At 41.8% G+C, this 12,778-nt stretch overlaps 1 protein-coding gene across 2 annotated transcripts in view; it reads left to right on the top strand.

Moving 5' to 3' along the window:
• The window catches only part of atrnl1a (attractin-like 1a), a 248,380-nt gene that overhangs the window by 18,751 nt on the left and 216,851 nt on the right, over positions 1 to 12,778 (top strand). For both annotated transcript variants that reach the window (XM_084020523.1, XM_084020524.1), the window contains exon 2: positions 12,686 to 12,769. In XM_084020523.1, coding sequence (XP_083876649.1) covers positions 12,686 to 12,769 — 84 coding nt within the window. The remainder of the gene's footprint in view (positions 1 to 12,685; positions 12,770 to 12,778) is intronic.

Raw genomic sequence — 12,778 nt, 5'->3', positions numbered from 1 at the left:
TAGTGGACAACTGGCAGACATCCATCTCTGGAGCTGTGTCCGCTCTCTTCCTGGTGAGGTGCGACCCACTGACGTGTGTGGTCACTATAACAACTAACAACAATCGTTAATCATTTTCCTTTGTACCAGTCAAGTAGAGCCGACATTGAAAACAACCGAATGGAACCTACTTTCCACATCTTGAATCTAAAGGACGTGTACCAGAGTTCCTGAATGAAAATGTCTACAATTAAATATTAAAGGAAGCAGATATGTCAACCATACCTTTTAAGAATTAGATTCACATCTAAGTTGTTACATTTACGAATGTAACTCGGGTATCACAGACAAATTAGGGAAGTGGTACGAGTTCATAGATTTTGATTCTTGGGGTCAAAGTGATCGGTGAGATCTAACAGGGTCCAGAAACTCAATCTGTTGGGAACATTATTATTAGCAGCATTATACGTGCACCCACTTTTATTTTGACATCTAACTAAAGTGTTAGCTCATCTGGCTAAACTGTGGTTGGTTTTCCCCCCTCCCTCAGCTCCTCCTCTGCTTCCATCATCATTGCTACAAATGTATGCATACGTCATTTTGAGGCGCTTGCTTAAACAGCTGATGTTTGAGTTAATTTCAGCAGGGAGTGTTTATGTTTTGGATCGGTTAATTCTTCATGGCTCTGCGCAGGCTTCATGTTTTCGGGTTGACCGGTCTGTTCTTGTGAAAGCGATATCTCCGGATCGCCTTGAGGGAATTCAAGGGGAAATTTGCCAACTTGGATTCATGATGAACTGATTTGGAATTTTCTGGCTGAAGGCAAAGTGGCCTCGCAAAACACATCTTGGCCATAACTTGCCATCACAATTTCACACAAATGGGATAAAGTGATAAAGTGATTACATGTTTGACAGACACGGATGAAAACTGTTACATAGCTGGTTGGCGGAGGCATACAACCATGAGTCTAGTTCATTCAGTGGCATTTAATGCACTCATTTCTTACACTGTCTCATTCTATTTCAGCTTGTTATTATTTGCTGTCCCCCTTGTTGATTGTACTTGTATTTAAATGTCCTTTTAAAATATGTTTGTGATGTCTGTTCGGATGTTGGAAAGCCCTTTTGAATTACCTTGTTGCAGAGATGGTGCTATATAAATAAACTTGCATTTACCAGGAGGAGGTAGCGATTCAAGATAACAAGTATGGGTACTTGTGTGGCCACAAATAAGATGCTCAAGTGCTCCCTGTATATAAGTACCTGATGTAGTATGGTAGACTGCTGAAATCAGGCAGCAAAAATCAATACCTAAGCTAAATAAAGATCATGATTAAGTACAAAATCTCTGAGAAGCAATGAAGTCTGCTCCTAAGTAAATCTTCCCCTGCCTATTCCATTTTTTATTTTTTTTATTTTTTTTTTGGTTTCCTTCGGTAATAGACCTTGGGGCAGCGCTTTATAGACTGACTCATCAAGTCTATTAACCTTTGGAGTTGGAGAGTCATTAGGGAGGCCGGTATTCTCAGGTTCCAGCCTGAGGACTGATGAGGCTGCGCTGAGGAACCAGAGGAACATGTGGCTCTGTTTGCTCAAACATGAGAGAATGGATATTTGAATATGACTTTCATATCCCACAGAGGCAGATGGGTGAGGCAAAGTCACCTCATGTGTATGGATGTTCCCATCGATATGCAGCCCACTGTGTGTGTGTGTGTGTGTTATGTCTTCCCTTCTTTTCTTCTCTCCTTTCTGTCCTTCCACCTACTTCCCTTTCTCTGCTTTCCTCATGCTCCTTTTCTTTACCTTCTTTTCATTCCTATTCTCTCTTTTCCTTTCCTCTTCCTTTGTCTTTACTTGTCTCCCTTTCTTTCCTGTCTGCTACATAATTCCATACGACTAACCTGCGATTATGTTTTGAGGGTGTGTTTTGTCCTTGATTATGGTCACAGTTTTACACGTGTCTAAGATTTTTAAATTGGAACAAAACACAACAAAGCCTATTTATTAGGGATATGAACAACATGTTTTGGCTTAAAATGTGTAAGTTTGATTTGCTATTTAAGTTAAAGACATAAATTGAAATATTCTGCATTTACTTTTGGTTTCACACAGGATACAAACTACGGTCTCCTAGGTGAAATTCCTGCATTGACCCTTTTGGACATGTGAGAAAATAAGTCCCTCGAAACTTAATTGACAATGCAGTTTCATTACATGAGTATATGATTTTTTTAAGGAGCGCAGGATGCTCATTTAATTTAAAATTAAATCATTTTTTAAAATATTTTTTTATTTGTCCTTTCCTTTCTCTCTTCCTTTTCCTTTTCTCCCCATCTTTCTTTATTTCTACGTACTCGCCTCTCTCTCAGTTGACTCTGCTCGATTTAAATTTGCCATGTTCCTATTAGCTTTGCTTTAACCCTTTTTTGAGGTACAGGATCCATATGAAAAATGCGTGTGTGTGTGTGTGTGTGTGTGTGCGTGCGTGCGACAAAGAGAGAGAGAGATATTGGGGGGCTGGCGATGAATGATGCTCCGGTGTGAAAGCCATTGGACCATGACTATACTGTAGGTGATAGAGACCTAGTAACATCAATCATATACACTCACACACTCTCACACTCTCACTCGCTGCTCTCGTTATCCCCGGTAGAAGGGCTTTTCTTGATTTTTAATAAAGGATATCTGCAGCGAAGGTCAAGGTTATTCAATTGTTGGCCATTCATCTCCTTTTTTTGCTCTCCCTTGAAGTGCATGCTCGCGCACGCACGCACACACACACACACACACACACACACACACAGATCTCTCAATCTTCACTATTGGCCCCAGCTCGGGGACCCTTGCACCTTGTGTGTGCGTGTGTGTGTGTGTGTGTCGCTGTGAACAATGCAGCCGTCATATCTAGGTTGTCTGGTTATCCATCACCGGCTTTATGTAGTTCTGGCTGCTATCTTCGTGTGTATTTCAACCGCTGCGAGAGTTTGGCGCGGCGTTCAAGAGGTGTCACAGATAATATCACTTCCTGTTTTATCAGACGACTGTTTGAACCTAATACAAACCTAAATGGTGTGGAAATTGGAAACTGGATGTGCTGCCAGTGGCAAGATGATACCAGCACTTGTGCATGTGATATAATGTATGTTGGAGCCTTGTAAAAAAAAAGAAAAAAAGAAAAGAAAAAGCAGCGGTAGGACGGAGTCAGTATAAAGATCCCAGAGGTTATTTTGGAGAATCTGTTTATCTGTAATAACTGAAGAAGTACACTGAGCACATATTATAAATTCAGTCTGCCTCTGTGTCCTAATCATTGTGTGCCAGGCATGAGATGATATGTAACCATATACAGACAAAATCAGTTCACAGTAGAGATTATACTGTAGGGGATTTCTTCTCAACAAGTAAGACTATTCTTTTTAAAATCACATTGTTTATCAAGTAATAATGCATATAACTAAAACACAAATATGTTTAAGGGTGTTGAACAAGAATAGAAAGGTCAAAGCAAGACATCGTGTGAGGATGGATATCATGCATACTGGTCACAGGAATATAATATGGCCACGCTGGGGAAAAAACACATCACAGAAGCTGCAGTTTTCTGAATGATAGCAAATTAATCATTGAGCATACATGAGCAGCTGTAGAATCTTTATGAATGTAGACATAGTATAAAGCACCTTGAGTGGTCAGACAAAAGACTAGAAAAGTGCTATAGAAATGCAGGTCTTTTTATCCTTTTATAAGCAGCATTGATACTACGTTGAAGCTGAAAAATGCTCATCCTCTAGTGCTTCTGTTCCCTCATAGAAAATGTGCTTTACTTAAGATCCCATTGTGGCAGGGTGTTTTCTTCCTCTTTAATATTTACAGCTCCTCAAGCAAATACGTATTACTTATTAATTCACAATTTAACAGGCCTGCGTCTCTGCTGAACAGAGCATCAATCGCTTTTTGCGTGTTTTATTTAGTTTTATTGAATAGATTTCCATTGGCAGTCAGAGCAAGCAGCAGGATGGATTGTACACAGTTTGTATCTTGTTCAGCTGCTCTTTAATATTGGATGTGAAGGCTGATTTGGGACATGGCACTATTAACGGGGCTTATTATAGTTCTTCAGAGGACGGATCACAAGAGAAGCCGGAGGAAGCAAAGTGACAAGGGAAGAAAAAGGAGGAAGTTTTACGAGTCCGGGTGGGAATTCCAATGTGGTGTTCAAGGTTTCAACGATCATTTATTGTCATCACGCAACACAGGGATGCAAAACCTAATGCAGTTGTAGCCTGTTTCCTGCACACACAAAAAACAAGACAAACAACAGGAATACAAATGCAACGTTTTCATCAGATGGAATGCAAACAGCAGCGACACAAAGAATTATCTGGGCGGGTACTATGGTCGACATTAAAAAGTCAACATCAGGGAGACATTCTCCTTTAACTCTGACTATGTTTGAGCACCTAGTATCACTGATATAAACACAGAATCTGCCGCAATATCATTTTAATTCCATTCAGGGGCTTGTGATTGATATGAGAGATTATATCCTTATTTAACTTACATTTATATCAACTCACAAAAAAACACTTAATTAATATTCCACAAGTGTATTACTTGGCTCTACAGGAAGGAGGTGCACTTGGATGGAAATGCCATGGGAATTTCAAAATAAAGGCATATCTTAAAGATCAAGACATTCATTGATGTTTTCACTTTGCTTTGGTGATGTGTTTATTGAATCGACATCCATATCGATGGATTGTTGCACCCTTAAGCCTCGGTTATGCTTCTGCGTAGTGAACACGCAATGGCCACGCAATGGCCACGCAGTTGCTTGGAGACCGTGATGGTTCTGCGTGGGGTTTACGTGTTGAAATGCAATTCAATGCCACACCGGTAGAGGGCACTTTGGTTTTTGTAAAGATAGGATTTTTGGGAGGTGCACGTCAGGCCCTTGCGGTGGACGTAAAGGGGGTCCACAAGGACGTAATGGGTCCGTAAGCCCCCTTGCGTTGTTTCAACGCGGAAGCATAACTTGGGCTTTACTAATTAGCAGATGTCAGCATGCTAACATGCTAATTTAAGATGTGTTAGCATTTAACTCACCGCTGGCTGTAGACTCCAGAAAGAACCTGAGATTTCTGAACAGTCACCACTTGTATTGACATTATGAAGGGCTTTCCTAATGTAACATGATGTCAGATTGTACTGGCCTGCATCGTGGCTTTGTTCGTAACTAGTTTAGTCACAATCTGGCTCGATAAACAAGACCGAAGGCAACATGACTAATAATTTACTTCACATTTCTGTTGCATTAGATATATCGGCTGGGTTCAGGTAGGGCCGCTGTGCACTGCACTTTGAAAAATGAACTTCTGTTCAAATCCCAATGTGGCAGGGTGTTTCACTTTCTTCACACTTCAAGGAAAACTTAAGGCATGCACAGAATTAAAATGAGTGCCCACTTCACAATTCAACAGGAGGGGCCTGTGTCTCAGCTGAACAAAGCAAAACCTTTCATCACCCACTTGGTGTGTATTTTAACAGATTTACAGTAAAGTCGGAGTCGTGCAGCACAAGTCCCTTGATTTGTACACCGTTTGTGTCCGGCTCTTTGGTATTGGATGCGGAGGCTGATTGGTGACGTACCAACTTTATAATTTGACGTAGTACAGTTCTTCAGGGACGGCCTTCAGGAGGAGAGGGCCGGCATGGGAGGGAATTCCAGCGTGTTGTGTGTTACACGGTTCATTCGAATGAGTCACAGAACTTGAGCTTTTCCAAATATGGTCGTGCGAGACTATATAGTCAGGGAGCGATGTTATCCTTGGAGGACTTTCAAGCGTGTGAAATATTCTGATGATTATTGTTTGATCAGGCCTGCGTGCGTCTGTTTTCTACTTGAGGGGCATTGTTGCGGAGTGAAGTCACAACTCTCCCTCCTCGGTGTCGCTCCAAGGGTTAAGCTGGAAGTTCCTGGCAGTCGAGTGTGACATGCGTTCGTCGTCTTGTTGTTGGTGATGTCACTCTCAGCTGACTCCGTGCTGTCACTGACCATCTTTGTATGAGCGCTTGCGGTTGTTTTTGATGCGTCTCTCTCCCGTGGATGCGTTGCCACGCTGCCACGCGGACCGCCGCTCGCTGAATGTCTGCCTTGTTGTTGCAGAGGAGACGGGAAATCAATACAACAAGGCTTCTTTCTCATGTGTCCTGTAAGACACACTGACCTCAGTTTAACTTAATTTTCTTCTTTCCTTTAAGGGGACTCTCCGCTGGAACTCCTTAAAAGCTAATACAGGTGTAATTTGATTTCCTGTTGCCATTAAACCCCTTTAGATCTAAAATATGCTGAGCTTGCTATATAGAATCTAAGTCTGGCATCCTTTTTTTGAGCTAACCTCAAACCTTTAACAAAGGCTCCTTGGAGCTGTAGTTGTCCAAGATCCAAGCTCGCCAAGGAAGGCCCCTCATCTTCAATATATCAAGGGGCACGTAACTGAGAGGCCTGAAAGGACATGAAAGAAAATGTAATGAAAAGCTTACGTTTGCAACCGGAGAGCAGGTTGAAGTATTTGTAGCAGCGGTGGATTGTAAAGACGAGCACCTGCAACATGAGCTGTCCTGTCAACGTGCATTCGTAAACACATTAAACAGCTTTTTGTTACCTCATCCTTCCCGTATCGTCCTTACTCTTTGTATTTAATTGCAAGCTGCAACCAGTACCCTGTTCTGTTTTACTGTCACGATGAACTTGAAGCTTCTTCTGGTGCTAATGCTAAAATGCTAATCGAAACATTCCTTCTTTGCAGTCAGATCGACTTCCACTACTACTGTTACGTATTAACTTTATATATAACAAAGCGCCACCGGACAAATCGCTGATTGTTCATCGTTCTGTAGAATTCCCTCCTCCATGAGCAGATTTTATGATATATGATAATTATTTTATTATATTCTCCAAGAACTTTTATGAATGTGTGTTGCCTTGTGCATCTTCCTTGCAAAGCAAAGCCATATTGATGTTTTTGACATACCTACAAAGGTAATATGTTAAAAAAAAAAACACGTAATTGCTGGCAATCTAGAAAACCTCACATATCCTCTGTAAACTTTACTTTAAATGAGGATTGATTTATTGTCTTTGTGTTATATTTTTAATCAAGAAGGACTTTCCACGACATGATAAGTGTTGGCGAAGCGTCGATGGCTGACCTCTGAAGGTGGTGACAGAATAATAGAAGCAGGAGATTTGTACCTTTACTATATGAAGACATGGTGCTCTATCTCTCCGTCTCTATCGCTCTTCTTCCATCCATTTGTCTGTCTATCCCTCTTGCATCTGTCTTCTGTACGCCATCAATTATTCACCCGGAGCAGATGAATATTTCAAAGGGTGCCGGACTCTCTTCCTCTATACCTCATCCCCTCGTCCCTGTCTCGGTTTTATCTCTCTGCCCTCCATGTCTCCTCTTCCTCGTCCGTCTCGGCCTTCGTGCCTCCATCAACCTCCCATGCATTCCTCCTCTGCCTGAGTGTGTGGAGCCTGATTCTGGTCCTGTGGACTCTGTAAAATATGTGACTTTAGCTCCCTGCTGGGAACTCCTAGACTGTCTGCTGTCATCATTTATAACCTCAGCTGGCGGCGAGTGTGCGTGCGTTGGTCTCGTGGCAGAAAGTGCACACGAGTCCGCCTGTCTTCCTCCACGCTGGGAGGCGTTGGGAGTGACGGGTTGTTGGGGCTGTCGGAGACCACTCCAGTCAGCTCCTCATTAACTATGGATGGGTCTACCTTCCGCATGTTTTCTCAGACGGATTGAGCCTCTCTGCATAGTCACGCTGCTCTCTTCGGGTTTTTCTCTGAGGCAAGAACCATGTGAGGAGAGCCCCAACAAGGATTCTCTTCCATAACTTTAACTATAAGGACTGGCCAAGAGGGAAATAATAGCTATCAATACTTTACCCATTACCGTGATGATAAACTCATTAATGTATAATAATAAGTATTCTTTTGGACGTATTGTTTTCCATTTGCTCAAATAAATATGATGAATTATGTATATTTTCAATTAACAATACAAAAAGTAATGAAAACATGAGTGACTTGAGTGAATGTTTTGGGTTTTCCAGGAGACTGGAGCCTTTCTTCATGTTCTGCATGTCCCGGTCGGTTTCCATCCTCTTGGATTTGTAATACTCTAGTTGCCAGTTTGAATGAATTTGCGTGTGGGTCCATATGTGTCAGCTCTGTAATTGTCTCTCAGTCTCGTGTCAGATGTGACAGGCTCCGTCCCTCTGCAGAGGACAGGTGGGAATAGAGGAGGGGTGGATGGATCCCGTAATATACAATTACTTGGTTCAAGCATTTATAAATTGCAGAAACATATTTTAGTGTCCTTGTATATAAATTGTACATAATACACACATGAGTGACTCGCATTGGCTGTCACATATAATTACATAATACATTTGTGGTAGTTGAGCTAGTAGAGTAGCCATAGCCTGTTAGCTTAGCTATAGTTTACTATAAATAGCAGCGGCCCAGCATCCGGTGTAATATGACAGAGATTTAAATGCGCCCGAGGACTTGTTGGAAACTCATGTTTTTGTTCATTATATTTGTAACTTTTAATAGTCAAAAATAAGGTGCTGCATAATGGTCTACCCTGGCAGATTAAGGTGAAGCTGTTGGACATACATGAAGCAACCGGGGAGCACTGCCTGTTGTTCCGATTAATCCAAAACACCAATAGCCAATCGTTTTTTAGCCCATTGTTCCAAAAATACACACTCTGCCTGTAACAAACAGAAGTGGCTTATTATTATCCAGAATGACAGCGATATTCTTTTCCTACCATGGTGAAGGCATGACCTGCCCTGGTCTTCCTCTGATTGGCAGTTGCTAATGACCTTCATAGGTTATTTAGGTCTTTTGAGATTGGTTAGGGTGAGGGTAAGAGAATCCAGGTGAGCCAATCAGAGGCAGGGCAGGGCATGCCTACTCTGTCACTCGGTATGATAATGAGCCACGTGCTTCTGTTTGTAGCAGGGTGTGCATTTAGGATCATGGACAGTCCAACGGGATATACTTTGGACTCTTGGGGTTTTGGACTAATGGCATGGCCCCTACCAATGCTTTTCATATCTCTTATAGGAAGCCCCTTCTACAGAGACAGTTTCAGAACTTCAGCACTTAATGTATGAGCATATTGATTGCAATTTTAGTCTTCAAACCATCTTTGGTTTTTCCATTAAACAGTGTGGTATATCATGTTAAAGGAAGTGCATCTGCAACGATTGTTCAGTTTGCTGACAAACAACAAAAGAGCTCATGAGTTTCATCCCAGAGCTCCATAGTATCCATGTATCATCAACATCAGCAGCAAGCAACCAAAAAGATGAGCTAGAGAGCTTCATCGTCGTCATCAATACCATCATCATCTGAGTCAGGCATTACAGCAACATTACGTGAATATGTGTCTTTTTAATCTGGGATTAGAGCCCGAGGATCAAACTGTGATCATCAAGGATTGATATGAGAAATGGAAGGATAACGAGACGCGTAGAGCAGGAAGGAGGAGACAAAACAAAAGGGCCCTAGTCTATGTTATTCTTTATAATTTTTATTTTCTGAAGTGAGTGTGTACATACGTGTTTATCTCTATCTCTCTCTCTGTGTGTGTGTGTGTGTGTGTGTGTGTGTGTGTGTGTGTGTGTGTTTCATTGGCAGGATTTTAGCATTTACTGTGGCTCGGGTCCGGCTGCGCGGCAATCTGTTTGCTCTCCACTTTCTCTCTCATTACAGAGCAGCAGCACATTTTGCCCGACACACATCTAATCTCATGCACTGACTGATGATGGCGAAGCCGATGTTGGCGTGTGTTTTTGTGTCCCAACTCACAGGCTGCTCTGTTCCCTTTTAGGCAAATTCTTAAAGGGTAATACACTTATTTTATTATCTTAACCAGAGTCAGACAGTGCTGTCAAATGTCAGGTACCCTCACTCAGATGTGCATTCATTGCAGAGAGAATATGTAATTTGAGTGTTTGCCCTCATTTTCTTTTCCAAATACATAGAAGGAAAATAGTCACTGGAGTATTATAGGCTTATATTTATGTAATATATTATATTACCTATTGCAAATATACCGAATATATTTGTCAGCAAGAAGAGTGTAGCGATACGCTCGAGTTCACTGATTTAGCTCACACTATTATTTTATGTTCCATTTGTGTTTTATTGTCCCTGGTGTCATCTTGCCGTTATGGAATGCCATCTAAACCAATATTAAATAAATCTACATGCAAATGAAATATATCTTGAAATATTTAAATGAATCCAAATATAAATACGCATTTGTTGATTTCATGGGACTTTTATTTGATAATGTCACATATATTTTATTTATGTATTTATTTGTCCAATATTGGCTTAAATGGCATTCCATATGCTTCAACCCTGCAGAGCACATTGTAGCTTGGTTGAAAAAAAAAATCTCATTACACGCCTTCTTACCCAGAACACACAATAAGAATTAGTTTCACTCCCTCTTTTTCTCACTGCCTGTCTGATCTGGCAGCTTGCCAGTGTGGCCACAGTGACGCAACCCCCCCCCCCCCCCCACACACACACACAGAGACATCCTGTCCAACCCCGACCATGCTGCGATGTCTTCACATCGCCTGTGTGTGTGTGTGCGTGTGTGTGTGTGTGTGTCTCCATTTTTTCACCTATTGGTGAAATTGGAGTGGAATGGGATTACTTTGATTGACAGGTGTGACGCACCCACGTACACTCGCACCAACACTGATTATTACAATTGCCACGTGAATATGTCATTCTGGGGTCGCCATGGCAACAGTGACAGTGCCACTGTCTCACCTCAAGTGAGATGTCATGTTCCATCTGATCACAGAAACATTGTTATTGTGCCACCAGTGTTCTTTCGAGGCTCTGACACACTTAATGTACTAATTCTTGGGTAGACAAACTGCGGCCTGCGTGCCAGCTGTGGCCCGATGCCTGCCTTTACATGCCACGTTGGGAATTAAAAAAAAATATGAAGGCTTGAGCATATTTCTAATAAATTGCACCGTATGCACATTACACTTCTCCCCTTTAACACTAGATGTCGCTGCCATTATGAAATATGGAACTAAATCAGTCAGTACTTCGTACACAGTCATGTGGGGTTTCTAAAAACAGATTTTGTGGTGTAACTTGTTGAAAACAATGCATTTACTGTTTGGCGTGTGATCATTTTCCTATATATGGCCCACAATCCAAATAGTTTGGCCGCCCCTGTTGTACTCCTTGCTGGCTGAGAACATATACAATATTTATCTGTTTGCATATTTGATAGATTTATTTCCAAAACGGCATAAGGGAAGATAAAAGGGGAGGCCACATTATTTATTTTACCAAACTAAAAGAGAACCCCGAGTTAAATAATGTAAATGTGGGTGTGTGTGATGCATGAACGAGGCTGTTTCTCTTTCTGAACGTGCTGGAGAGCTGCATGTTGCAGCAGCAAGGTGAATGTAGTTTAAATGGAGTGCAGGATGCACAGGATGTGGCAGACAGTTGTAACATTGGATCTCTATCAGCTGATCGTCAAACAGCAGCAGATACTGTGGTAAGACCTCTAGTAGAGGAGGTACATTTCATGTAGGGCAACGTGCTATACATGTTAACCACGATTTAAGTCACTCGTCGTTTTAGGAAATACTTTAATCCGCTGTTTTGTGGAGCGTTACAGAGGAAATCGATATTAATCTCATGCATGTTTGTGGGTGGAGAGCCGGGAGAATAACGCTGGTTTAGCTCAGCATATTGGAAGCAGGGGGGAAAACGGTGGCTTTGTTTGGCAAGAAACCTAAACTGCCCTAAAACCACTAATGGTTGTGTTTAAATGTAAGGATTAAAAACAAGCTTTAACAGTGTAGCAGAGACTGCAGTCCAGGTGCGCTAAAACTCTCCCTGTCCATCCTGTATGTGGATGTTTAATTAGATGTCTAATTAACATCATCTATCAACTTTAAAGGAGGTCTGGCAATCAGTATTTGATACACTATGAAATTATTGAATATGCCAGAGAGGGGGCAGAAAATCATTCCAATCTGCTCAATATGAAAGATGTGTATGGTTGAGCTGTTGCACCGGCGTAGCAGCAGCAGCAGCCGTAGCCGTGATTTACTTGATTTTTCAAAACACGTTAATGATCATAGATTTTCAATGTTTTATCCTGTGGTCAACCATTCCCTAAGTAGAAATCCAAACCATTTAAAAATCTTGATCGATGTCAGCGTCATGTTGATTTTCTGCTTTTTCAGATGACGGGAGTCTGTTTTCGGAGCAAACCTCTGCTTGTCACCAGTTTCTATAACAGCGAGAAATATGGGTTGTATCGACGGTGTTGAGCACTCTTAACACCCCGTAGGAATGCATCACACTCTATCTAACAGCAGCATATCATCAACATTAAGTCCCGTGACAACTGCAAGACGTCTCATGATCTGAGTGACGGAGAGCCCCCCCCCGGTGGAAGACTGGATCTCTTTGTTTTCGGGGCTCACAAGAGAGCATTTTGAGAAGCAGCTGTTAAGATTGCGGCAGGTCACCACAACCACTGGTCCGTTTGACGTTTTGCTTTGGTTAAAGCGTATGAAATTCAATATTACTGATTAAACTTCTCTCCCTACAGGTTGACAGACCTGTCCGGCTCCCTCACAGACGGACCAGTAAACTATAAATACAAGACCAAATGCACTTGGCTAATAGAAGGATAGTAAGTATC

This window comes from Eutrigla gurnardus (assembly GCF_963514095.1).
Source record: "Eutrigla gurnardus genome assembly, chromosome: 11".
Classification (NCBI taxonomy): domain Eukaryota; kingdom Metazoa; phylum Chordata; class Actinopteri; order Perciformes; family Triglidae; genus Eutrigla; species Eutrigla gurnardus.
The sequence above is the reverse complement of the archived record's forward strand: the minus strand, read 5'-3'. Positions and strand labels throughout refer to the sequence as shown.